Source organism: Capra hircus, chromosome 6 (genome assembly GCF_001704415.2).
Source record: "Capra hircus breed San Clemente chromosome 6, ASM170441v1, whole genome shotgun sequence".
Lineage (NCBI taxonomy): Eukaryota > Metazoa > Chordata > Mammalia > Artiodactyla > Bovidae > Capra > Capra hircus.
The window spans coordinates 117025847-117051398 of NC_030813.1; the positions used below are offsets into that span (position 1 = coordinate 117025847).

General features: G+C 63.1%; 1 protein-coding gene across 3 annotated transcripts in view; it reads right to left on the reverse strand.

Moving 5' to 3' along the window:
* MAEA (macrophage erythroblast attacher) overlaps nucleotides 882-25552 on the reverse strand; it is a 28098-nt gene continuing 3427 nt past the window's right edge. The window contains exons 2-10 of one of the 3 annotated variants that reach the window (XM_018049867.1): nucleotides 14525-14707; nucleotides 12184-12387; nucleotides 8936-9058; nucleotides 8181-8294; nucleotides 5749-5825; nucleotides 5513-5621; nucleotides 2474-2607; nucleotides 2016-2211; nucleotides 882-1735 (exon numbers count right to left, since the gene is read on the reverse strand). In XM_018049867.1, the coding sequence (XP_017905356.1) occupies nucleotides 1661-1735; nucleotides 2016-2211; nucleotides 2474-2607; nucleotides 5513-5621; nucleotides 5749-5825; nucleotides 8181-8294; nucleotides 8936-9058; nucleotides 12184-12387; nucleotides 14525-14707 (1215 nt within the window). In that variant the 3' untranslated portion in view covers nucleotides 882-1660. Of the gene's footprint in view, nucleotides 1757-2015; nucleotides 2212-2473; nucleotides 2608-5512; nucleotides 5622-5748; nucleotides 5826-8180; nucleotides 8295-8935; nucleotides 9059-12183; nucleotides 12388-14524; nucleotides 14708-25552 lie in introns of all 3 variants that reach the window. The other 2 variants (XM_018049866.1, XM_018049868.1) reach the window with 2 other exon arrangements.

The window sequence follows — 25552 nt, forward strand, 5'->3', positions numbered from 1 at the left end:
GCGCAGGGCCCGGGGAGACCCCACTTAAATAGTGCTCTATCCTTGGCTGGTCCCAACTAAGCAGAGCACAGTCACATCCTGGAGGCCACGCTCCCCTTGGGACGTGGGCCCAGGGCACAGAGGTCAGCGTGGGCAGCTGGCAAGGAAGCAGAGAGCCAGACCGAGGCTTGAAGCTAGAGTAGCCAGCACCAGCAAGGAGCCCAGGCGGGCTGAGGGCCAGGGCAGTGCCGTGGTGAGTCCAGGAAGGAGGCGGCCAGGGAACATGGCGGAGAACAGGCTGAGGAGGCAGTCAGCAGAGGCCACGGAGCCCACCCTGGTCCTCACAGAAGGCGTCTGCAGGACGGCGGGGATGGAGTGAGTGGACCAGAGCTCGCCCAGGCTGGGCACTGGGGACTTGGTGGACCAGGCGGCCCAGGCAGTACGCCCTGCCTTCACCAGGCCAGGGTGGCCTCAGCTGCTTCCAAGCCCTCTTTGGCCACCGTGACAGAAGCTGCGCCGATTAAGAAAAGGAATTTGTCCAAGGGAGCTGGGCACTCCTGGACTGCGGGGGCCAGAGTGGTGGGCGGAGGGGCCCATGTGGCCCCTGAGTTCTAACCCTAACCCCCCAGGGCACCATTCCTGCTGACGGTCAGCAGGCAGGGATGCACACCCCCATTCCCGCTCGGGAGGAGGCTCCTCAAGATGTCTCCAAGGACCCCAGGAGACCCCCAGTGTCGGGAGTTGCTTGGGATGCCACGAGGCTGAGGGGCCCCTGGAGCAGGGCGCGGTCCCGTGAGTGCAGTTCTAGGGCGTCCGGGGGCCCACCCTGGACCGACGGGCAGGTGGCAGACACCCCCCGGGCGGTCCGACGTGCTGCCGCTGCACACGGAAGTAGAGACACCTTTACTGGCGAGTCTTACGTTTACAGTTTATTAGCTAATCAACCTCAACATGCAAAAATAAGCGCTGAGTACAAACCTCTACCGTACGGTTTCATATAAACTACAACAGTTCGTCCGATTTGAAAAGTCATTGGTGGTTACTTCAACTGAACTACTGGCTTCTGTAATGAATAGTGTTTAGAGCTAGAGTTACTGAGCCGTCGGCAAGGCCTCTGCAGACACCGGTCCAGTGGGTTTCCACGAGATACATTCTCAGGCAGGAGACGAGGCGGCAGGAGTGGCGTGACACTGAGCCTACAGGGCTGAACGCGGCCCCTCGGGTGCGGCCTCGGGCGGGCGGCGGTCCTGGAGGCCAGCGCCGCCTGCAGCCGCGGTGCCGGCGTTTTGGCAGCAGCTCTAGAGGAGTGACAGGGTCCCTCGTGGCACCAGGTCACCACAGGTCAGCCTGGCGTGGCCACTGCCGCTCCCGGGCCATGGCCGAGGACCAGTCCGCCCGGCGGCTCCTTGTTAGCAGAAGGGCAGGGGCTGTGAGAACACGCGGAAGGAATCCGTTCCTGTTGTGAAAGGTTCCAGCCTCCCTCCGCGTGGTCAGTCTGTAAAGAAGCTTCTCTGAAAGCTGAAGCACTTCAGAAGCATCAACAGCTGACGTGTTTCAAACCCGAGTGCGCGCGTGTTCAGTCTCTCCTCCTCTTCCCAGGAGTGTTGTCGTTGCTCAGATCTTTGGTCGCAGAAACAGAAAGGCAGGTCGGCGGGGCCTGAGGCCGCTCGGCGAGGCGGCCCTACATGATGTACACCTTCTCGGCCTGGGAGAAGTGGAAGACCTCTTTGGTTCTCGGGCAGACGACCTTATCATCCTGCCGGATAGAGAGCAGGGACTGAAAAGAAAGACCAGGCGCATTAGGAAGGGCCAATCCAGGCTACATCCACGCTTATGAGAAGCCCAGAGAACCGACTCTCAGGAAACAAATCGCTTCACTTCACGAAAGTCGCTTTCTGCAGGCACCCCTGCCAGGAACTCCTGAGCTTTCTCCACTGCCCCTCAACCCGCCTTGCAAAGGACAGCTCAGGCCCCAACCCCCGGGGCGCTCGGCCCGGCCCCGCCCCCTCCGCACAGGCCCCGCCCCCGGCCCTCACGTTGTAGCCGTAGACGTAGCCGTTGGGCAGCATCATGGGCGGGTTGTTCTCATTCATGACATCTCCCGAGATCTTGCAGACGAGGCGCGAATTGGCGCAGTGCGCCATGGGTAGGGGCTGCGCCAGCTTGTTCAGCGAGCGGCTGCACACGGGGCAGTCGGGGCTCCGCGAGCTGCCGTCCTCCTTGTAGCACTGCCTGCGCACGGGTTAAGGAGGGCGGGCCAGCCGAGGTCCCAGGATGCCGAGCACCCCGAGGAGGCTGCTGAGCATTATGGTCCCTCTCTGGGCACGGGAGCCCTCCTGCACTGGGGCTGCAATGCAACTAAGGCACGGTCTGGGGGGCGGGGGGCACTGCAGAAGTTTCAAGGACAGGGGCTAAGGCTGGTAAGGAGCGGGGTCTGGACGCCAGCCCCGCACTAGAAGGGGCACGTGGGGAGCACTCCCGCAGAGAAGGATACGGCGTCTTTATAGCGGAGAGGCCGGCCTGCAGGGTGAGGGTGAACACGGAGTTGTTTCCCAGCTGGTGCAGCCGGTAGTTGTCGTACCGGAACTGCTGGATCAGCATCCGCCACCGCGCCGGGTCCAGCAGGTCCTGGAAGAAGCGGGGCAGAGTCGATAACAGGAAACAAACAAGCTTAAAGTCTCTTCTCTGCAGACGCAAAATGAGAGCCACCCGGCTCAGCCACGCACCAGCGCCCAGAGGGCAGCCTCGACTTCCGCCCGCAGCCAGGCCACGGCTGACTCCCTTTCTGGGACGTCGACTCGATCCGAGCCTATGCTGATGCTCCGGAGTGTGGGTCCTGTGGCCCAGAGGCAAGTCAAGGACTCGCGGCTGGGAGGAAAGCCCCTCAGTGAACAAGCTCCAGAGCCTCTTGCTGAGGGCGTTAAGGTTTGCAAGGAGAAGCCTTATTCCAGGGGACAGCTTAGTAGAATAGAAAGTTAAACCTGGCTCATGTGGGTCCCTAAAACCACCCAGGTTTAGACTCAAGAAGGGGTGGAGGCAGGGAGGGAGGGGAAGGCAGAGGTTCTGTGAGCCCCTCAGAGCCCTGGCACAGGGCTCACATCACACTCCGAACATTTAAAAAATGGTTTTAACATGTCTTTTATCCAACAGTCCATGGTGAAGGAGGACCGCCCCTAGGGGCTGCTGCACCCAGCACCAGCTGTGAGCCCTGCAGTGTCTGCTACAGCCCTCTCAAAACAAAGCACTTTGTCCATTCCCACCGTGACCCGTCTGGACATGTCTGTGACCTCTTGCCACGAGGGACGAAGGCATCGCTCCCTTGATGAGGCGGCTCCAGCACGTCAGGAATGCCTGGTCCCCTGCTCCTGCTTCCAGAACAGCCGTCCCAACTGTTTCCGAGCTCCCTGCACCTGAGACCCCCCGCTACCTGCGCGGGGTCACGGCTCTCCTGTCACCCAGGCCTTCTCTTTGGAGCCAGGTAACCTGCCAGACCAGCTTTCCTGGGCCATAAAGAAGGCTGAGCGTGGAAGAGCTGATTCTTTTGAACTGGGGTGTTGGAGAAGACTCTTGAGAGTCCCCTGGACTGCAAGAAGATCCAACCAGTCCATCCTAAAGGAAACCAGTCCTGAATATTCACTGGAAGGACTGATGCTGAAGCTGAAACTCCAGTACTTTGGGCACCTCATGCAAAGAACTGACTCATTGGAAAAGACCCTGATGCTGGGAAAGATTGAAGGGGAGAGGAGAAGGGGACGACAGAGGATGAGATGGTTGAATGGCATCACCAACTCGATAAACGTGAGTTTGAGCAAGCTCCGGGAGTTGGTGATGGACAGGGAGGCCTTGCGTGCTGCAGTCCACGGGGTCGCAGAGTCGGACATGACTGAGCGAATGAACTGAACTGAACCTGCCAGACCAACTTTAACAGCCAAAGGTTGTCATGTCTCAGTTGGTGGAGAACTCTGCCCAGGGGAGGGGAAGCCCGCCCTGGGGTCTATTCTGAGGCTCGGTCCCTCTGGGTCCAACAGCAGTGATGACATCACTGCCTAGCTCTTTACAGCTGCTGTGAGACCTCACCAAGGAGTAAAGAGATCTGCTCCACACCCTCCTGAGCTGGGCACCTCATCCCCAAGGGCAGCTGGCCTTTGCTGCACTTTGAAGAGAAAACGCTGTGAGTTAAAATCTGAGTTTAGACCTGAAGATCTTTGTGACCTGATGATTTATTATATTCCCAAACACCACAGAAAGCGTGAATTCAGTTGGGAAGAAGCTTCCAGCAGCTTTCCAACGGACCTGCAGGCACTCTGGGCGGTGGGGGCTGGGTCTGCCCAGAGGGTCCCACAGACACTGAGGGGCAGCGGGGCTGCAGGGAAACACTCGGCCTTGGACAGAGGCCAGCTTCACGGCTCAGAGGACACGGTGGTCCACCACCCAAGGGTTTTACTCTCTCCCCCACAAGTACACCGCTGAAACACTGAGGCCCCAAGTGATGGTCGGGAGAGGCCCTCTGGGAGGGAAAGAGGTCATGGGCAGGGGGCTCACGAACAGGACTGCTGTCCTTCTAAGAAGAGCCCCAGAGAGCTCCCGACCCAGCGGAATCCACTATGGCAGGACCCAGCGGACTCCACCACGGGAGGACCCAGCGGACTCCACCACGGGAGGACCCAGCGGACTCCACCACGGGAGGACCCAGCGGAAGTCGTGCCTCAGGCTGGCACCTGACCTTGGACTTCCAGCCTCCCAAGCCCTGAGCAGTGCATCCTGCTATTCACAGCCCTGGTCTGTGGTACGGGTTGCAGCTGCCAGAAGGGACTAGCCCAGAAAACAGCTGCCAGGAGTGGACGCTGTGGCGACAAGCGCCTGAACCCGGGGGTGGGGCTTCACCACCCGGGGCAGCAGCTAGGCCGACAGAATGGGCCACTGACAGCGAGGGCTCAGGGAGAGAAGAGCGTGGCAGAGCGCACCCCCGTCTCTGCAGAGAGACCTGAGAGCTGTGCACCATCAAGGCCACTGTGATGAGACCTCAGACCCGACGAGGACTGAGTTACTGGGAACTGGAGCAAAGGCTCCTGGTTACAAAGGGTGGCGAGCCTGGCAGAGGTGTGCTCGTGGACGGGGCTGCGGACGACGAGTCTAGCATCTGGCTGAAGCCGTCTGTGGGCAGAGTGGTGAAGGTGGGGCCGGGCTTCTCTTGGGTGTTTATCCTGGGGGTGGGGGGGATGAGGGGAGATGAGCCCAGTGATCCTGACGCAGGGAAGAGAACGCAGGGAGGGAACAGGTGAGCTCAGCAAGGACGCCAGCCGAGCCTCGCAGAGGCTAGGCCTGTCCAGCCTTGACCAGGCCTCCAGAGGAGTGAGCAGGCACTCGGAACTGCCCTTTCCAGCTGAAGTGCTTTAGGAGCTGTTCTGATCAAAGATTTTGCCAGCAAAATGGGAACAAGATGGGAAAAAAGGCCTGGGTGGTGTGCGGGCCACCCTGGTCAGTGGCAGTGACTGCAGGCCCAGCCCAGCCCCGCGCCCAGGGCATGCCGTACCTTGTAGGGGGAGATGTGCGTGTCCGGCGGGAAGGCCAGCATGCCCATGACCTGGCGGACCTCATCCAGCTGGCTCCCCTCGGCCTGGCTGAAGTGCTTCCTCGCGTGTCTGGAAAGGCACAGCGCCGCCTGGAGACGCCCGCGCCCCCACAGCCCCGCCCCGGCGCTGGCTGCGCCTGCCCACACCTGGCCCAGGGGCGGCCCGGGGGCCTGCCCCGCACGCTCGGGGGCCCCACCTCACCGCGTCCAGCCTCTTGTTCTGGCGGATGAGCTCAATGAACTCCTGGATCCTCAGGCTAAACTCCAGGCAGCTCTGAGGGTGAAGACAAGACAAGGGTCGGCTTAGCCAGGCTCACCTGAAGCTGTGTCCCGGCTCGAGGCTGCACGCACTGCTGCAGAAGCTCGGCACTGCCAAGGGAGGCAGGGCTGCTGCTGAAATCCTAATTTCAACCTGCAGCCAATACTTGCTGGGTCCTGACAGGCCATGGCCTGGCCCCAGCCCACATCTCTCAGGGCCAGGCCGGGGGGGCCGGGCGGACATGGGGTGAGGAGCAGCAGGGGTGCTCCCAAGCTGCAGCTGGCTGCACAGACACGACAGCCTGGTCAGCAGAGTCAGCACAGCGCCCTCACCACCCCCTCCTACCCGCAGGTCTCCTCTTTCCAGCCCTGGGCCACACCGAGGGCTCTGGGGAACAGAGACCCGCATGAGGACCCTCACAGTGTGGGCCACGGCGACTCTGCGAACGAGCTAGCTCAGAGGCCCTGGGTGGGCGGGGCCTCGGCACGTGGCCAGGACCGGGCGAAGATGGCAGAGGTGAGCAAGCAGGTCAGGGCCGGCTCCTGGAAGAGCCCAGATCGTGCCGCGGGTGCGAGGGCCCCGGGGCTGGGGCTGCTGTGCTGGGAGGCGGCCGTGGCCCAGCTCCATCTGGGAGGCTTCTGTCCCAAGGCTCTACAGGAGACCCCGGGGGATGCTAATACGGCCGCATCAGTGGGGTAGCTTGTAAGGAGCCCAAGTGAACTTTGAAACCTTAGCAGTATCAACCCAATTTGGGCTAAAACTCCTGCAGCTAGGGGTATAGGGCAACCAGGCAAAATTAACTTTTGTGACCTAAGATGGAAAAACTGGATTATTTTACCACAAAACTAAGACCACATAACATCTCCAACACAGCTTCAGAAAACACCCAGTGTTTCCACCCAGAAACGGAGCATGTGGAGCGCACGGCACGGAGGCGACCTCAGGGCCTCCGCTCAGCCGCCCACAGTGCCCAGGCCCCGAGACGGTGTCAACACTGCCCTGTGCCTGCTGCTTCCACAAGTATGCCAACCTCGCGCCTTGCTCCCTGCCCCCCAGCCTGGCGTACACACTGCTTCTGCGGAGGTGCCTGGGCTGGAGGGGCCCTGGGAGGGCACCCTGCACAAGCCCCGGGCCCGGCGCCAGGCGTACCAAGTGGCGCACAGGCTGGCCTGACTGCAGACCATGGCGCTGGCGCCGGGCACGGCAGAGGTGCAGAGCCACTCACCTGGCACCCACACATCCACTCCGCAGGGGCTCAGAAAAGGTGGTCTGCCTCCCTGCCCAAGCCTTCCTCCCCACCCTGTGCGGGGCACTGCGCCCTGGGCAGCAGTCTGTCCTGACCCCACATGGGTGGGGCAGGGCGAGAGTGGCGTGGCAGGCACCCCATAAACCAGTGAAGAAAATCCCAGCCCCTTTCAGAGGCCAGAGGAGCACGGCTGAGCCGGGGACGGAGGGGAGGGGCGCTGCCTGCCTCCCAGGGAACGATGACCACTTCCATGTGGGGCTCCCGGCCGCGGAGCGTTACCACTAAACCCTAGGTCAGCTCTACAGAACCGCCCCGTGGAAATGTGTCTCCGCGTTTACGGTGGCTCTCTGCTCTCCGAGTTAACCCTCAGACAGTCCCGAGAAGGCAGGCACGAGCGGGCGTCCAGACCGGACAAGGACTGCCGCCACCCAGTGAGCGCATCGCAAGCGGCCTGAGAGGCTCTGCGCACTCCCACTCACGGCCCCACTGAGGCTGCAGACGCAGTGCGCACGGGGCCCCCGCCGGCCTGCCTGCCGTGTCCAAGACCCGCCTCAACTCAGGAGACTTCTGCGGGCTGCACTCACTCCTTTGGAGGCATTTTCAACGACAGGAAACGTGGGTCTCAAAGATTCTTTTCTCGTCTAGACCCTTAGCACAGGTCTGAGGGGCCCCTGGCATCTGGCGTGGGGCCCCTGACACCCCGCCCCCAGCCTGCACGTGCGATCAGGTACCGGCGCTCACGTGTGCCCACAAGGGGACACGCGGGACGGAGCGTGCACACCCGCTCGCGCTCAGCGGAGCTCTGCCCTGAGCGCACCCTGGCGCCCCCTCAGCCTCCGGGTGCACTTCCGGACAGCTACTTAGGCTCCCTCCGGGTACGTGGCGAGACCACAGGAGCGCGCCCTGGGGGGCTCGCCCCGCCAGCCCACCCCCGGCAGGCAGGTGCAAGGCTCCCCGCTGCGACCCGACCCCCGTGGCGTGCCTGGCCAAGCAGCAGTGTTCTCGGGGAGGGAGCAGGGCTTGCAGAAACTGCCTGTTGCACCGGAGGCGTTTTCCTTCTGCCCTGGTTCCCGCCGAGCGCACAGCCTTGGGGGTGGAGCAGAGCGCGGGCGCGTGTTACATACCAATTCTGGCTTTCCTTTTATGGATTCCATACCAAGATCCTCACTCTCTTTAGGGGAGCCACTGGCCACTCTACTTTTCCGTCCCGTCTTCGCGTCGTGCTCGCTTTGGCGGCCCTGAGTGGCAGAGAGTGTCACCCTTGGCTGGTGACTATGTGCACACGACAAGCTCAACGGGGCGGGGTTAAAGGCACTCAGTTTAGAACACAGTTTTTCTAATTGGAGGCAGGAAAGGTTAATACAATCAAGCATTTCTGAAAGCCCTAAGGCGCTGACACCTTTCAGGAAACAAGTTTAAATCCTGCAATTTATGTTTAAGTGTCTATTTTTTAAGCTGCTTCTGGGTCTCAAGAAAGGCTGTATTTGAGAATATCCCAGCCTGGAACTCTGCACCCTCAGAGGCGGGCATCCACTCCTCGCAGGGTGCCTTCCAGAGTCAGTGAGTGGGTGGGTAGGAGCTGGGCCCACCCGGCTCCAATCCCCGGCAGCACATGCGTGGGCCACACCACGTGCCTTCAGAACTTTACTCAACATCTGTCCAAACCATAATGCAGAGAGTGCTTTCCCTAAAACCCAACACCACCCTCTCATATAACAACCCCAAACCCGCACCAAACCCAACAACGGGGACGTATGCATCCACACAACTCCGAAACGACAGGCTCCGGTGCAGCTGGCGCCGCCCCTCCCGACTCGGCAAGCTCCGCCCAGGCACGACCCGCCCCTCCGGGAGCCTCGCCCCGGCGCAGCCCTCGCACCTTCATCTTGCGCAGCCGGGACTTGTTGTCATGGCACCAGGCCAGGCAGGTGGCGGTCTCGCGCCTCTCCAGGGACTCCTCCACCTCTTTGGCAGTCAGGAACATCTCGATGTTCACTAAGTCCTGCAGTGAAGGGAGCCCTGGCTCAGAGCACTGGACCCCGGACCCGCCCGAGGCTGCACGGACACGGCGCCCGGCAGCTGGATCCTCTCCGGCGCTGGGACACCGCGCCGCGGGCCGGGTCTGCACAGCGCGCGGGCCAGGTGACAGCCCAGGTCCTGCCAGAACCTGGGGCCCCACCAGCTCTCACAGGGCCCACATATGGAGATCCCGGCGGTCCACACTAGCAGTTTCTATGCGTTTTACTCTGCAGATTGATTTCAAGTTTAGGCTTTTGAGAAGGGGCAGCTGGGTCTCTCGCCTCTGCGGTCCGCTTCTCTCCCACCCCGAGGCGTGCAATCTGTGCGGGCCAGCCCAGTGCCGCCGAGCTGGAGGAGCCCAGCAGAGCCAGGGACCCACAGGAGCGAGCCCAGCCACTCGAGTGCACACCCGCCAAGTTGAGGGGGCGCTGTGGTGCCAGGAAGTGCGGGAGAGAGGAAGCGCGGGGCCCAAGCAAGAGGCTGGGGTAGCCTGGGAGAAGGACCTCCCTGGCCACGCTGGGCAGGTAATGGACGTTCCGACATGACAAATGAGGGGTCGCCGTAAGATTTCGGAAAGGGAGTCTCTCTTCCCTCAGGCGCAGACTGACCAGGCCATTTTCTGTCACCGGGCGGAGGGACACCAGGCACACAGCGGCCCCGGACTCCCGCGTCTCCAGAGCCTCCACTTCGGCCTCGCGGCCACTCGGACCGCAGAGCATGGGGCAGGACACCGCCTCGCCCGCGCGCTCTCGGCCAAGGCGCGCCGCGCAGAGCAGCTCGGAGCGCGCCAGGCCGAGCTCCGCGCGAGCTGTGCTGCAGAGGGACGCAGAGCCCTACCGGTGGACGCAGCGCGAGGAAGGGCTGCCTGCTCCACGCCGAGACAGAGCCAGTGGAGGCGCCCGGCCAGTGAGGCTGCCGCGAAGCCAGGCACTGACAGCGAAACTAACTAGAGGCTCCACCCGCGGCCCCGGGAGGGGCAGTGGCAGACGCTGGCAGATGCTAGGGCCTGCAGGACGCGCCCCCAACCGCCCCAGCCTGACCCCTCCTCGGCTCCACGTCCTGACTGCCAGACAGAGCAGGACGCGGTCAGACAGGGCTGGAGCGTGGCTGGGCCAGCTCCGGACTCCAAGCCTTCCCGCCAAGGCCCCTGCTCCGCGCAGCTGCTCTCCTGCTTCTCCCTGAGCACGGGGTTCAGGTAAGGAAGTGGCCTGTGGCTGTGCAGCCGAGACTCGCTAGTCCGGCCCTCGCGCACGGCCCTTCCTACAGCGGGGCTGCAAGGCTTCCAGCCGCGGCCGCGCCCCGCCCTCCCGACAGAGGGGGCTGTGCTCTGCGGCTCCCTTGGCTGTCTCTCCACGGCCTCCTTTTTCCGGAACGTTTCCCGCTAGGCCAAGGCCAGGCTGTCTTCCTTCTCTCCCGTGCCCCATCCTCCCCAGGCCTTCTCTGACTCCCAGGCGGTGGCCTCTCCTGCCCACACCCCTGGAGTCTAGCCTTTCCCAGCCTCTCCCGTTCCTGTGGACAGTCCTCTGATGACCGTGGACCCTGGGCTGTGGGAGCCACGGTAAAAATGTTACACCAGCCCGCCGAGAGTGAGCCAGTGAGCGAGCACCGCCCACGGCCCCTCCGGGGAGGCGCCACCACAGAGGCGGCTAACAGGGGGCCTCGGCTGACCCCATCAGGCCTGCTGCCCACCACAGCCCCAGCGGGGCCCGGGCGCCCTTCCCTCTTCACAGTGTCTTTGGATGAGGAGGAGGAGCCCCAGCGCTACAGCCTGTTCCTGGGAGGCCTTGCCCACCCCAAGGCCAGGAGGGTGCCCTCCTGTGTCTGCTGCAGAAAGCAAGCTCCTTTCTGTGCTCAGTGTGAGGCTGGGGGCTCCACGGGGAAACCCCTTCTGGGACTGGCTCCGAGACATTCACACCAACTGACCATCTGGGGCCCCTGCCTGCCCGCCACTGCAGACGGATGACCACCGGCCCCCGCCCGCCCCCCGCTGCTCCTCTCGGCGCCTCTGCAGATGGCTCACGTTCACTGCATCTGGTCTGGCTTCGCGCTTCCCCCCACGGTGCACACCTGGGGGCCAGGAGGCACAGGGAGCTTGGGCATCACCAGCCAGCGAGGGTGGGTGAGCCTGGCCACGCCCTTGCAGGTGCAGGGGTGGGTGCAGGAGTGAAGCCTGACCGACGGACAGGCTGTGCCGAGGTGAGGCAGGCAGAGCCTGTGGTGAGGCGGAAGCTGGCATGGTGGGCGGGGGATTGGGCGCTGGGGACCCCTGGGCACCAAGCTGAGACTGGAAGCCCTGCCATCCACAGCAGGAGTCTGGGCCCAGGCACGCCCAGCTCGAGGAGCTGCCTGGGGTTGGGGTGCAAGCGGGAGGACGCCCACCCCCGACCCCCCTACACGAATGTATCAGCCACGTTGGAGGAAAGGCCTGGAGCTGTAACTAGGTGAGGACAGGAGCCCGTGGGAAGCAGCTGGGCTGGGCATGTTGCTGGAGACCCCAGGCACCTCCTGGGACGGGAGCAGGGTCACACCACATTCGGAGCCACCAGGGCTGAGCCCCGTCAGCCCAGGGCGGGAGCCACGCACACTGGATGGGGATGGGGTTGTGGTGGGGGCCGGGGGGCCTGAGGACACGAGGGCACGGAGGCTCAGGCCCAGGGGTCCCAAGCGCAGCAGAGGAGCTGGCTGGGGCGGGACCCGGGATGCAAAGACAAGGACACCGCCCTCAACAAAGGTGCTCCCACCAGAAGCTCCAGTCGTTGGAGGTGGGCACACGGGGTGACCACGCACTCCTGCCAGGCACGCCTGACTATGCCCACCGCAGTGAAGGCTGCCCTTGGGACATTGAGGCGCCGCCGCCCCCAGCCAGCAGCCTGAAGACAGGGGGACCCGCAGGGGCAGTGCAGGGCACCGGCGGGCCAATCACCACTGCACGCGGCCTGGGGCATCGAGTGCTTCAACACCTGCACCCTGGGGCCGCCACAAAGGGACAGACAGAAAGCACGCCCGGCCCAGAGAGAAGCTCACACGCGGGGCAAGGGCATGGGAGGTCACCACGCGAGGGAGGGGCTGCCCGGCTCAGGACAGGGCGAGGGCCCTGCCCGCGCCCACCTCGATGCCGCTCTGGCGCGCCAGCTTCACGGCTGTGTTGTAGTAGCCGCAGCGCAGCAGGTGCTCCACCATCATGCGGTCCATGCGCTTCCTCTTCCACACGCTGGCCGCCGCCGGCTGGTCGCTGCTGTGCTCCTTGAGGTGCTCGATCCGGCGCTTGCACAGCTTGGCGCTCTCATCCTCTGCCTGGATGGACTCCACCGCCTGTGCCAGTCACAAGAGCTCAGGGTTCTCCGGCTGCCACCGGCCGCCTGGACGGCCCACCTAGACCGCCCACCGGGACCACAACGGCTAGGCAGCAGGGAGGCCAGAGCGGGCAACAGGCCCCTGGGCTGCACGGGAGGGGAGGGACGGGAGGGGAGGAGACGGGAGGGGACGGGAGGGGAGCGGAGGGGAGGGGACGGGAGGGGGCGGGAGGGGACGGGAGGGGACGGGAGGGGACGGGAGGGGAGGGGGAGGGGAGGGGACGGGAGGGGACGGGAGGGGAGGGGAGCGGAGGGGAGGGGAGGGAGGGGAGGGGAGCGGAGGGGAGGGGACGGGAGGGAGGAGGGGAGCGGAGGGGAGGGGACGGGAGGGGACGGGGAGGGGACGGGAGGGGAGGGGAGCGGAGGGGAGGGGAGGGGAGGAGCTACTGCTTCCAAGGCGATGGCAGGGTCTGTCCTTCCCCACAGGGACGTTACTTTCTGTTTCAGGTACTCAAGCTGCACTGCCCGAGACAGAGAACTTCACCTTTCTCCAGCTTCGCGGTTAATGAATCCACTTGTCATTATAACCTGAGTTTCATCTCTTATAACGCTCTCTCTATTAACACTTTCTCTAAACACTCTCTCTACTTAGCTCTCTCCGAACTAAAGGCTACTTAGTCCGGAATTGCGATGGCCAAGTGGCCGTGTTCTGTGCCTGCTTATCACACAGCAGCCGCTGGCGACCACCTGAGGTGTGGCCCTGGGGCCCTGGCACCGGGTCCCTGACTTCTCCACGGGAGCGTCAGTGACACCGGCGGCTGGTGCCTACGTGCTGGACGCCAGGTCCGGAGTCCTGGTCAGCCCTTGGCTGCTTCCAGCACATTCCACCGTCAAGAAGCCAGCTGTCGGGGCGTTCGCTGCTCCTTGACAAAGGGCCTCTCCTCTACCTGCTGTTCTAAGCTCTTCAGTCTCACTGAGTGAACATCCCAGGTAGGCTCGCTTGCAGTTACTGGGTTGAAGTCCCTGAGCTGCGGACCGTCAGTGGAAACCTCCCAGTCATCTCCCCGCACTCGGGGCCCAGGGCAGGCTCTGCCCGACTCGCCCGCCTCTCGCCCTCTTCTCATCTCTGCGCTGTGTCCCAGGTCATCTCCTCAGACGATCTTCCAGCTCTCCAACTCTCTGTTTAGCTGCATCCGATTGTTAAATGTAACATGTTTGTTGTGAGTAAAATCTGAGTTTCTCATCTGTTCTCTTTCTTTTCTTGAATTTTTACTTGGCAGTTTTTAACTTCAAACCACTTGCGCTTTCTACTCCCTGCAGGTATCTCCGAGCTGTTTTTCCACCCTTTAAACGCAGTGAAGCGTGGCGTCTGCTAGTTTCTGCCTCTGAAGTCTGTGCGGACTTCCTATTCCTTCTGAGCCTCCCTCACGGTGTCCAGTGTACCTGTCGCCTCCCACTGTGCTGGCTAATGTCGCAGAACCACCCGAGGCTCAGACTGGAGGCAGCCTCCACCTGGGAGAGCCTGGAGGCAGCAGCTGCTGGGACCACGCCTACCAGACGGAGGCTGGGGGTGGAGTCACAGCGCACAGTTTAGGCTGTGAACCTGGGTGCCAACGCCTGCTGGGCAAACCGCTTCTGGGCTCCCTCGCCCGAGGTACAGCGTTTCTGCCATCAGACCCCCGCTCTCAACGGCCCGAGGCCCGGGCCAGGGAGGCCCTTGCGGGAGGGGGGGCCTCTCCCGAGGCAGCAGAGGTCCCTCACCTTCTGCCCCATCCCACCCCGGACCGCGTGTTCTCCAAACCTGATGCTTTCTGTCTCATGAGCTCCCGACACTTTTGATAAAATGTTTTCAAAAATCTTATCTCACTCGGGGGGTTATCTACCATCCTCAGAAACAGGAAGGCCAACGTGCTGTTTTGAGGTGAAACAGAGGAAATGATAACCCTGCTCCCATCCTGGACCCAGGACACATGGAGACGGGAACTGGAAGGGGGGCTCGGGAAGCCAGCCTCGCGGCGGCAGAGGCCCAGAGCAGGACGGGTGGGGGGGGCGGACAGCCTCCGCACAGCGCCCCCCGGGGCAGCCGGGGAAGGGGGCGCCCGCGGGCGCCGGCGGCTGGGGGCAGGGCAGGCGGGCCGCGCCGCGGGAGCGCTGACCTTCCTCTTGAGGACGCTGAGCTTCTCCACCACGCCGTCCAGGAGGCTGACCACGGAGTCCACGGCGGGGCAGCCGCCCAGCGTCCGCTCCAGCTCGGCCACCGCCGCGCTGACGTGGCTCGTCTCCCGGTCGATGCTTTTCTGCGCGGCGCGGAAGCGCTTGTTCAGCGTCTCGTAGGGCACCTGCGGGAGACGGGGGCGGGAGGCCGCTGCCGCCGGCGCCGGGGCGGGCGGGGCCTTCTCATTCGCTAAAAATGTGTCTCCTCTAAAGCCTGCCTGGGCCCCACAGAAGGCCCATGTGAGCGAGGGCCACCTGTGTTCCCAGACAAGGACATAAAGGCTGGCATGCGCCCAACCCGCGTGAGACGCAGGGCAGCCTCCACTCTCCCCAGAAACCCCCATGTGCTGGTGAACAGAAGCGCCCCCGAGTTCATCTACAACAGCACACAGTTAAGGCAAAGACCACACTGGGGGCGGGAAAGCCCACGATGGCCCCCGCTCAGCGGCCGGGACGCTGATGAGGCCAGGAGCACGGACAGGAAGCAGCATCTTGGACGCCGCGGTCAGGAAAGCGGAGGCGGGAGTGCTCACAAGAGACGACGCCCATTCCCCAGAACCCAGGATGGCAGACAGCCCCCGGAGCGCCACTGAAGTCACAGCACCTGGGGACTCCGGGAGGGACTCCCTACCAAGAGGGGGGCTCCCCGCCGGCACACGCTGCCCACAGGGCAGGCCTGCGCGGAGCTGGGCAGGGGCTGCCCCAAACCCGCCCTGCCTGGGGCAAGGACCGCTCACGGGGGCCCCGCCGGCTGCCCCGACACTCAGGGGGAACCGACCCTGTGCCAGGTGCTGTGCGGGGCGGGGAGGAGACAGGGCCTGACCCAGGGCCTGGGCTTCCCGGGAGCAGATATCCCTGGGTGACGGCGGGGCTGGGGCGGGGACTGGCCAGGAGACCCGGCAAGGCCACCACCTGCCTGCCCCGGCTGCCACTCCCACTCGGCATGGAGACCCGGCTGCCCACACCTCGGCTCGTCAACGGGAAGCTGAGCCGACCCGCCAGGCCTCGGGCTCCCTGATGGCCGTGGGCAGGGGGGTGGCGGCTCTCAAAACAACCCGGCTAAGAGCACGGGCCCAGCGGACACGGCGACGGCCTGACAGGGCGTTCAGGGCCCTGCTAGCGGCGGACGGCACGGGCCCCCTGCGCAGACCACCGACTGGTCCCCTGGCCCGCCCGCACACTGCCGCCCGCCTGGACTCACTGCTCGTATCAGCAAAGCGGAGGCTGCTGGGGGCCCGCAGCTCAGGAGTGACCACCACGCAGCACCGTGGCCAGCAGCCGGCACAGGCCCTGGCTCGAGGCAGACGCGCAGCCAGGACTCAGCCCCTCGGTGGAGGGCGCACCCGCCTCCAGGTGCGGCTTCTGGAGGGAGCAGGCACACCTGGCCTCCAACCACTGCCTGCGGGAGACCGGACTCGGGGAGGGGGGAGCGTCTCTGCAAGGAGCCGAGCGGCAGGCAGAGCCCCCGAGACCACACGACTCACACCAGGGAAGACGCCTCAGGGCGCTGAGAGGCCTGGGATCTGCGACCCGGCCCGCGTGGGGAGAGCATGCAAGACGCCGTGGGGGCGCAGGGCAGGGGCCCCCTTCGAGAACCTGGGCCGCCTGTGAAACCCAAGTGGCAGTGGTGGCTCCACTGCCTGCCCGAGTGAGCGCTCGGCTGCAGGGACCCCCTCACCCGGCAGCTGCACCCCAAGGACCCCCCCACCCGGCAGCTGCACCCCACGGACACCCCCACCCGGCAGCTGCACCCCAGGGATCCTCCACCCGGCAGCTGCACCCCAAGGACCGCCCCACCCGGCAGCTGCACCCCAGGGATCCTCCACCCGGCAGCTGCACCCCAGGGAAACCCCCACCCGGCAGCTGCACCCCAGGGACCCCCCCACCCGGCAGCTGCACCCCAAGGACACCCCCACCCGGCAGCTGCACCCCAGGGACACCCCCACCTGGCAGCTGCACCCCAGGGACACCCCCACCCGGCAGCTGCACCCCAGGGATCCCCCACCCGGCAGATGCAACCCAAGGACCGCCCCACCCGGCAGCTGCACCCCAGGGATCCTCCACCCGGCAGCTGCACCCCAGGGATCCCCCACCCGGCAGCTGCACCCCAGGGAACCCCCCACCCGGCAGCTGCACCCCAGGGATCCCCCACCCAGCAGCTGCGCCCCAAGGATGCCCCCACCCAGCAGCGGCACCCCGGGGAACCCCCCACCTGGCAGCTGCACCCAGGGATCCTCCACCCGGCAGCTGCGCCCAGGGTCCCCCCACCCTGCCTGCTGTGCTCCAGGGACCACCACGCCCCCCTCCCGCACTCAGGGGCCACACACACCCAGTGCTGAGTGTTCTGCTCCCCTTTCTGCCGCCCAGGCCTCCCACAGACCTGGCCTCCCTCCCCACCATCCCTTCACAAGCTCCTGGAACCCATGTCCTTTCCGGGCCACCCGGCCACCCAGGCTTTGCCTCTCGCACTGTCCCCAACTGTCCTGTCGTCACCAGCTCCACAGGCGCCTCCTGAAGGGCTTTTGCCAAAAGGGACAGAATTCCAGAAATGCTGCAGACTAGAGAGCCTCCTGGTGAGAGTGAGAGAGGAAAAGCCTCCTGATGAAGGTGAGAGAGAGGGAAAACGCCGGCCTAAAGCTCAGCGTTCAGAAAACTAAGATCATGGCATCCGGTCCCATCCCTTCATGGGAAATAGATGGGAAACAGTGGAAACACTGTCAGACTTTATTTTGGGGGGCTCCAAACTCACTGCAGATGGTGACTGCAGCCATGAAATTAAAAGCCGCTTGCTCCTTGGAAGGAAAGTTATGACCAACCTAGACAGCGTATTCAAAAGCAGAGATATTACTTTGCCAACTAAGGTCCGTCTAGTCAAGGCTATGGTTTTTCCTGTAGTCGTGTATGGATGTGAGAGTTGGACTGTGAAGAAGGCTGAGTGCCGAAGAATTGATGCTTTTGAGCTGTGGTGTTGGAGAAGACTCTTGAGAGTCCCTTGGACTGCAAGGAGATCCAACCAGTCCATTCTGAAGGAGATCAGCCCTGGGATTTCTTTGGAAGGAATGATGCTGAAGCTGAAGCTCCAGTACTTTGGCGAAGAGTTGACTCATTGGAAAAGACTCTGATGCTGGGAGGGATTGGGGGCAGGAGGAGAAGGGGACGGCAGAGGATAAGATGGCTGGATGGCATCACGGACTCGATGGACGTGAGTCTGAGTGAACTCCAGGAGATGGTGATGGACAGGGAGGCCTGGCGTGCCTCGATTCATGGGGTCGCAGAGTCGGACACGACTGAGCGACTGAAGTAAACTGAAACCACTCTAAGGAGAAGGCAGCGGCCCCCCACTCCAGTCCTCTTGCCTGGAAAATCCCATGGACAGAGGAGCCTGGAAGGCTGCTGTCCACGGGGTCGCTAAGAGTCAGACACGACTGAGCGACTTCACTTTTACTTTTCACTTTCACGCACTGGAGAAGGAAATGGCAACACACACTAGTGTTCTTGCTGGAGAATCCCAGGGACGGGGGAGTCTGGTGGGCTGCCGTCTGTGGGTCGCACGAGTCGGACACGAGTGAAGCGACTCAGTAGCAGCAGCAGCAGGCCAGTGCAAAGTGTCACTGAGAAGAAGGCAAAACGGAGATGCTTCCCGAGCAGTGAGACTCCAGGCTTGGCTGCCAAATCCTCTGGAAGGAGAATTACTCAGAGACAGTCCTGGTGCAGATGACAAAAAAATCACGGAGACACGAGAGACGGCAGTGAGGGTGGAACCCAGGGAAGAGCCAGACCCAAGAGGAGGTGCCGCTCCTCCACTCGCGCCCATCAGGACAGGCGGCAGAGACAGGATGAGCAACGTTCAACTTCAGAACTTTGTGAAACGAAAGAAACCAGCATCAGAGGGAAAAGGCAAGCCAGAACAGGAGGAAATGTGTGCGAAGCCCACGACCAGGACGGGTGAGCATCTGGGCTGCGTGAGGAGCCTGACGGCCCCCGTGACAGACAAGAGCAGGCTGGAAACCAGGCAAAGGACGGGGACTGACGCTGCTCTGAGGCAGACAGACACCGCCCCCACACTGAGCATGGGCGCTCAGCCCCACCTTCGCGGGGCAACGCCCCCCAGGCCTCCTGGAGCACCTGGGACCCGCGGAGGGACGGGGGCAGCAGTGCCGGGGGCGTGCGGGTCCCCCCTGCCCTGGGTCCCTCCTCCAGGACCGGGAGGAACACGTGTGCTGTGGCACGCCATCTGATCATCAGAAGCCGACCGAGACGGGCACGGAGCTCCCTGCACGACACAGCCCTGCTGGACGGTCAGAAACGATGAAGATGGTCACCTGGTTTTGACCACAGTAAAAAAAGACTCTGAATGATTCTGTTAACATACGGACAGTGGTGCCTGATTCACAGCACTGGCCCAGGGAGGCTCGGAGACCAAGGAGGGGTGGACCTGGTGGGAACCCACAGGCACAGTCTGTGTGGCCAACCAAGGAGGCAGGGCCACTCGGGCAGAGGACCGACCGCCTCCGCAGCAGAGGCACCAGACGGAGCCCGCTCGGGCAGAGGGCCAACGTGCGCTGCCCAACGTGCACTGCCCAACGTGCGCTGCCCAACGTGCGCCTCATACCATCTGTACAGATTCCCTCGAAGGGGACTGCAGACAAAAGGTAGGCGCTGCAACTCTAAGGCTCCCAGCTGGAAAGCACAGGGGGAGAGCTTCCTGGCCCTCAGGGAACGCTCTCCCGCAGGGATACAGACAGCACCCACTGTAAAAGACCAGTCAGTCTTTATCCAAACTAGGACTTCTGCCTTCGAAAGACAACTTAAGAATAAGGACAATCTACAGTAAGCCGCATCGCTATTTTACAAATTTCTGACATATACTTCAGACACCATAAAATTTACCCTTGTAACTCAAGAATAGAGCCCAGCGGAGTTCACTACAACCCCAAGGCCATGCAACCAGCAGCACCATCTGCTTTTGGAACATTCTCCTCACCCCGAAACAGAAACTCCTGCCTACAGAAGTCGTGCCCCCAGTCAAGGAAGCAGCCCCCCCCCCCCCCCGCCCCGTGTCCACCTGGTGGACCTGCCGCTGCGGGACACTCCTATCAGCGACTCATCCCGTCTCTGCGCCCGCGAGCGCGGCTCCTCCTCAGGGCCGAGCGGCATCCCGGCACGGGGGCATCCCGGCACGGGGGCATCCCGGCACGGGGGCATCCCCGCACGGGGGCATCCCGGCACGGGGGCATCCCCGCACGGGACCGCGCTGCCTCTGCACTGCGAGGGAGACGGGCGCTGAGGCTGCTCCCGCCTGGAGAGAGGCGCCGCTCTCAGAGGGGAACCGCTGGGCCGTGTTCTAACTGTCTAAGCAGGCGGCTTTCCTCAGCCGGCGCACCGCGCGACACTCCTTAGCGAGGACCAGGGTTTCGGCTTCTCCGCATCCTCGTCCAGCAAGCCTCCCGTCCAGCTCTGTGACCGGGCCCTCCTGCGGGCGGCAGGTGCAGCCGCGCTGCGCCGCACTGTCCGCCGCCGCAGCCGCCGCCATCTCCGCCGCGCGATCAGCCACTCCTCTCTCTTCAGTCTCCTCGCAACCATCTGCTGTTTCTGCAGCTCATTCGCTTCTGCTATGGACTGTGAGAGTCGTTTGTTTATTCTGTATACTAAAGCCTTAGAAATTGTTTGCAAATATTTTCCTTCTGTACGTAAGCTTTCCTCTTCTTTAAACGGCGTCCTTTGAAGTACAAGCTTTTTTGGTTTAATGAAATTCAATCTGTCATCATTTAACTATAAACAAAATTGCTTCCTCCATTTCCCTTTCCACTGTTCATCTTCAGGGTGGAAAATGAGAGTCGTCGTTATCTGCTGGTCTTGCGTCCGAAACTGTTCTGAGCCCGGTCCTCGGCTCGGGGAGGCCTGCGGGCGCGCGGCGCACGTGCACGCCTCCGGATCTTCGGCTCACGATCATCTCATCTGCAAACTGTCACCGCTGGCTCTCCAGTCTGCCTGCCTGCTGCTTAGCTTTCTCGCCCAAGCCCCCGTGAGGGTCTCCAGGGCGACGCTGAATGGGAATGGTGAGTGGACACACCTGTCCTTCTGCTGACCTTTCCGAGTTCCACCACGGAGTGGGATGGCGTCTGCGGCTTTCTCAGAGTCGCTCTTTACCAGGCTGAGGACGTCCTCCTCTATCCCTAGCTGGCTCGCTGCTGTATCGTGAAAGGGTGATGGGCTTTGTTCAGCGCTTCCGCCTGCGCCTGCTGAGACGGTCGTGCGGTTTCGTCCTCTCTGTTTCCGGGGCAGCGATGCACCGGCTTCTGCGTGTTGAGCCAGCCTCGCATTCCCGGGGTGAGCCCCACTTAGTGACGGCGCGCAGCCCTCTTCATGTGTTGCCAGGCCCCGTCTGCAGGCACCGCTGAGAGTTCGGCACCTATATTCATCCATGAGACTCGTGCAGTTTTCTTGCGGGCCGTGTGTCTGGTCCCACTATCAGGGTAAAACTGACCTCATTAAGCTCAAGTGCTCTTCCTCTCCCGCACTTGGGTTCTTGTCAGGGAGCAATGCCTCTTCTTCTTTAAACATTTAACAGAATTCACCCGAGAAGCCATCAGGTCCTGAGTCTTTCTTTATGGGAATTTTTTTTTAATCTGTCTACTTGGTACAGAGGACCCAGCCATCATGTTCACAGAAGGGCGATTTCATGGTCCAGCTCCACACGCTTTCCTCCCATGTCTCTGCCCCGCTTCTGCAGCACTCCACTCGGAAGCGGGGCGGGGAGCTTTCTCATCAGCTGGAACCAGCTCTTCACGGGTCACAGGTGGTGGCTTTTTAAGGTCTGTCATGTGCTTTTGAATTCTGGTTTCGGGACTTTCTGGCGGCCCAGTGGCTGAGCCTACTCTGCGCTCCCAATGCAGGGGGCTCAGGTTCAGCCCCGGTCAGAGAACGCGCTCCCACACACCTCCACTAAAGCTCCCCTGTGCCAGAACCGAGACCCGGTGCACTCAAAACAAATAAAAGCTAAAATAATAATGATAATTCTGGTTTTATCTTATCTAGTTATACCAAAGACTTAAACCTGTATTAATCAAATCTACTTAATGTTTCCTTGGTACAGTACAGCTTTTAAGACTACAGGATTTCTCCACTTAATCAGCTGGTGCAACTATTCCCTCCAGCACCTCCTTGCCCTTCAGTGGCTCACAGAAAGTGACCCTGCCTGTTTTAGTAACTGAAACAGATCCTGGCAAACACCCTCCGCTGAGACCTGCAGGGAACCTCTGCAACTCCGGTCCCGCTCTCAGCCACCCTCCCACACACTGCCGTCTGCCCCAGGGTGTGCGGCTCCCACCTTCTCCAGGGCTTGCCTTCTCCAGGGCTTGCCATGGTCTCCTCGTCGTATTTGCTGACGAAGAAGCGCATCTCCCTCTGTCATCACGCTCCCACCACTTCTGCAGGCGCAGGAGGGAAGCCTCTCGCCAGCGGCACAAGGCCCTTCATCTTTCACAAGAACCTCCGAGGGGGTTCCCACATATTTATCACAAAGCTAAAGGAGTCCTCTGAAACTCTGGGCTGCACCCTAAACACAGCAGACGCCCCTCCCTGTCCTGGGCTGACCTCCCCCGGCACACACACCCCTGCAGAGGCTCGTGAAGGACAGCAGGGCTGAAAACCCCTATTTCTAAACAGGCTTCTTAGAAAAATGACCTTTCTGGTCCACGCCTGTGGGCATGGGGTGAGATGGACAAAGCTGGAGGAGGGAAGGACACCGTTGGCACCTCTGTGGCCCTCTCATCCTGATAGCCAGGGTCCTCACAGGAGTTTTTCCATGCCACCGGTCCACCTCAGCAAGGGCAACAAGCCACAGGGACACGGGGGAAAGGATTCTGCACAAAGCAAACAGCGGCACAGACTGTGAGGCCCCCAGCGCTGGCATGTCCTGTAGCAGTGGGAGGCTGCTGTGGCTCAGCGTCCAAAGGGGTGGGGGAGCAGGTGGGGAGGGGGAGTGGGGGAGGGGAGATGGATGAAGGCGGGGAGGAAATGGGGGCAGTGGGGGAGGGAGTGAGGAAGGGGAGGTGGGGAAGAGAAGGGGGAGGGAGTGGGGGAGGGGTGGTGGGGGAGGGGAGATGGGGAAGAGAAGGGGGAGGAAGTGGGGGAGGGGAGATGGGGAAGGGGGAAGTGGGGGCTGTGGGGGAGGGAGTGGGGGAGGGGTGGGAAAGAGCAGCGGGGAGGGGAGGGGAGGGGGCAGGGGGAAGCTGGAAGGAGGGGGGAGAGGGGCCCAGTCACCGCAGGCCAGGGGCCCCTCTAACAGCCCTGGAAAGTGAAAGTGTCAGTGGCTCCCTCGAGTCTCCACTCTTTGAGACCCCATGGGCTGTAGCCCACCAGGCTCCTCCATCCACCGGATTCTGCAGGCAAGCACACTGGAGTGGGCTGCCATTTCCTCCTCCAGGGTGCCTTTCCCCGGGTCTCCAGTGCTGCAGGCCAATTCTTCACCATCTGAACCACCCTGGACTTCAGTCCAAGTAAGACGGGAGCTGCCAGGCCAGAAGGACGGCCCCACTGCGGCTGTGCGGGCATGGCGGAGCCAGGACAGTGAGGGCCGCCCACAGCCCAGGGAGCCAGGGCGAGAGGCGGCCAGAGCGCGCGTCTGTCCTGCAGGCAGAGTGAGGAGGGGCGAGCTGGGAGAGTGGGGGTCCAGGAGGGCTCCGCGGCGCAGCCCTCAGGCTGGCTCAGCCAAGTCTCCCCACCGGGACTAGGGCGACGGGGTGGGGGTCTGGGGAGGCGGCGGGCACGGGAACAAGTTTAGATCCCCAGCTGCTAAGAAGCTGGGCAGACCAAGATGGGGCATCGGGCAGGCTCCAGGCCACCGCTCTGGGGCTGGAAGGGGTCCCACTGGGAGTCAGGGCATGCAAGGGGGTGCTCAGAGAGGGTCACCAGGGCTATGAGCAGCCCCGACGGGGGAATGAGGCAGGGCCAGGAGCCTGGGAGGTGGTGCTGTGGGAGCCAGGGGGAGCTGGTCTGGAGGAGGGCCCGGCAGGGGCGAGGCGGGCAGCACAGCCTGCCAAGGGTGCACCTGGAGGCCCTGCTGGGCAGTGGCGGGGCAGAGCTGGCCTGGAGGCCAGCGGCGCACGAGGCCGGGCGGCGGCCGTCTCAGAGGGCGCCCGAGAGGCTGCCCCCTCGTCACCCAGAAGGTCACAGAGCACACCTTCGGGCCGGGGCCGGGGTCGTGAGCAGACCGTCCTCCCCATCAGCGGACCCTTCGGAGAGGAAAGGGGTGCAGGCGGGGAGTGGGGGTCGGAAAGGACCCTTGAGGCCTCACACCCAGGCCGCCGCTCTCAACAACAACAGGTGGACGCCAGTGCCCGCGGGGCCCCTTGCACAGAGGGGAGGCCCACCCGGAGCAGCGGGCCCGCCCCGAGGACCAGGGGCCCAAGGAGGGTCTGACAGAAAAAGCACCAGACGCTGAGTGAAGACAGAAAGAAGAAACCAGGGCAGGGCCCAGGGAGAGCCGCAGGGCGAGGTGTGGAGGGGGCCGGCCCGGGAGAGGCCTGCTCGGGTGGGGCCAGTGACCCGCTGCGAAGGGGCAGCTCGCCCACAGGGGCAGGGCCGCAGCTGTGAGAGGAAAGGGGCGGGGGTGACGGCTGGGTCTCTGGTCCATGAGGCCCCTGGGCAGCCAGGGTCCCTCTACTCAGCGCGACACATTCCAGAGTCAGGGAGTGAGACCGTCACCAAAGGATCTCTTTAGGGACCGACTGGTCCCTACTCAGCAACACTGAGTTGTTAAGTAACAGCTAGCAGTGATCGAAAACAGTGAGCAGCTCTCCTTTTCAAAAGATTCTGAATGACCTACACCTGAGAATAACTGCCCATTCCCGGGGAATCTGCTCGGCCAGGTGCAGGGCGGGGTCAGACATCGCCCTGGGCCTTTTCTGCCCAGGCCCCTGTGCCGTCTCTTCCCTGCCCCAGGCACGCAGTGCCCCTGCCCTCTGCAGGGCTTCAGGGGCGCCTGGAGACCCCTGCTCCAGCTGGACCACAAGCCTTCAGGGTCAGGCCTGCCCAGATTTCAACTCAGCCCATGCGGCTCCTCCCCAAATCCGCCAGCCCGCCCCATGGGCCCTCCCCCCTCACAGGACCTCCCTGAACCCCAGGTCCCCAACTCGAGGCCTCCTCCACCCAGTGTGCGACAGGACGACCCAACGGGGCCTCCCCCAAACAGCGCGCACCGAGACGGAGGCACCTACAGGGATTCACACTCCCCGAGTGTGCCCCAGCCGTGTCTGAGCCTCACTAGAGCACAGAGGTGACAAGCTCAGTGGTCACAGTCATGCCAGACCCGCCCGAAGCCCGGGGCCTGCAGCGCGTGGCGGCGGCAAGGCCCTCGGCCAGCACTGCCCGTGGCTAGGGTCGGCGCTGGCTCCGACAGCTACGCAGGGAACTGGAGCCCAGAAAGCTCCCCCCAGACTCGAAGCTGCTTAAGATACAGCAGCACTTAACCACAGGCAGCCTGCAGCGAGAGCACCTGCCCGGCAGGCTGCGTCTCTGCGGGAGGGCCCGGGCAGAGGACGCGCCGGCGGCTCTCCTCCAGGGAGTCCCACGTCCCAGCGTCAGCAAGCGGCGCGGCAGTGTTGGGCCGGGAGGCCGTGCTGGGTGGGCACGGGGCTTCTAGGGGGCCTTCCAGCCAAGCGCTAGGCTTGGGAGGCCAAGGCTGGGCCGGGGGCGCTCTCAGTTGACAGCAGACAGCACTCTGCAGGTGTGACGAGGCTGGACCCGCGAACGGGGGGGCAACCGCGCTGCGAGTGTCTGCGGGAGAGGCGGTCACTCTCTGATCACAGAACCTAAAGAAAAAAGCTCCCGGCTGGCGCGAGTGGTAAAGAACCCGCCTGCTCATGCCGGAGGTCTAACAGACGATCCCTGGGTCAGGAAGACCTCCTGGAGGAGGGAACAGTGACCCACCCAGTACCCTTCTCTGGAGTGCCCCTCAGACACAGGAG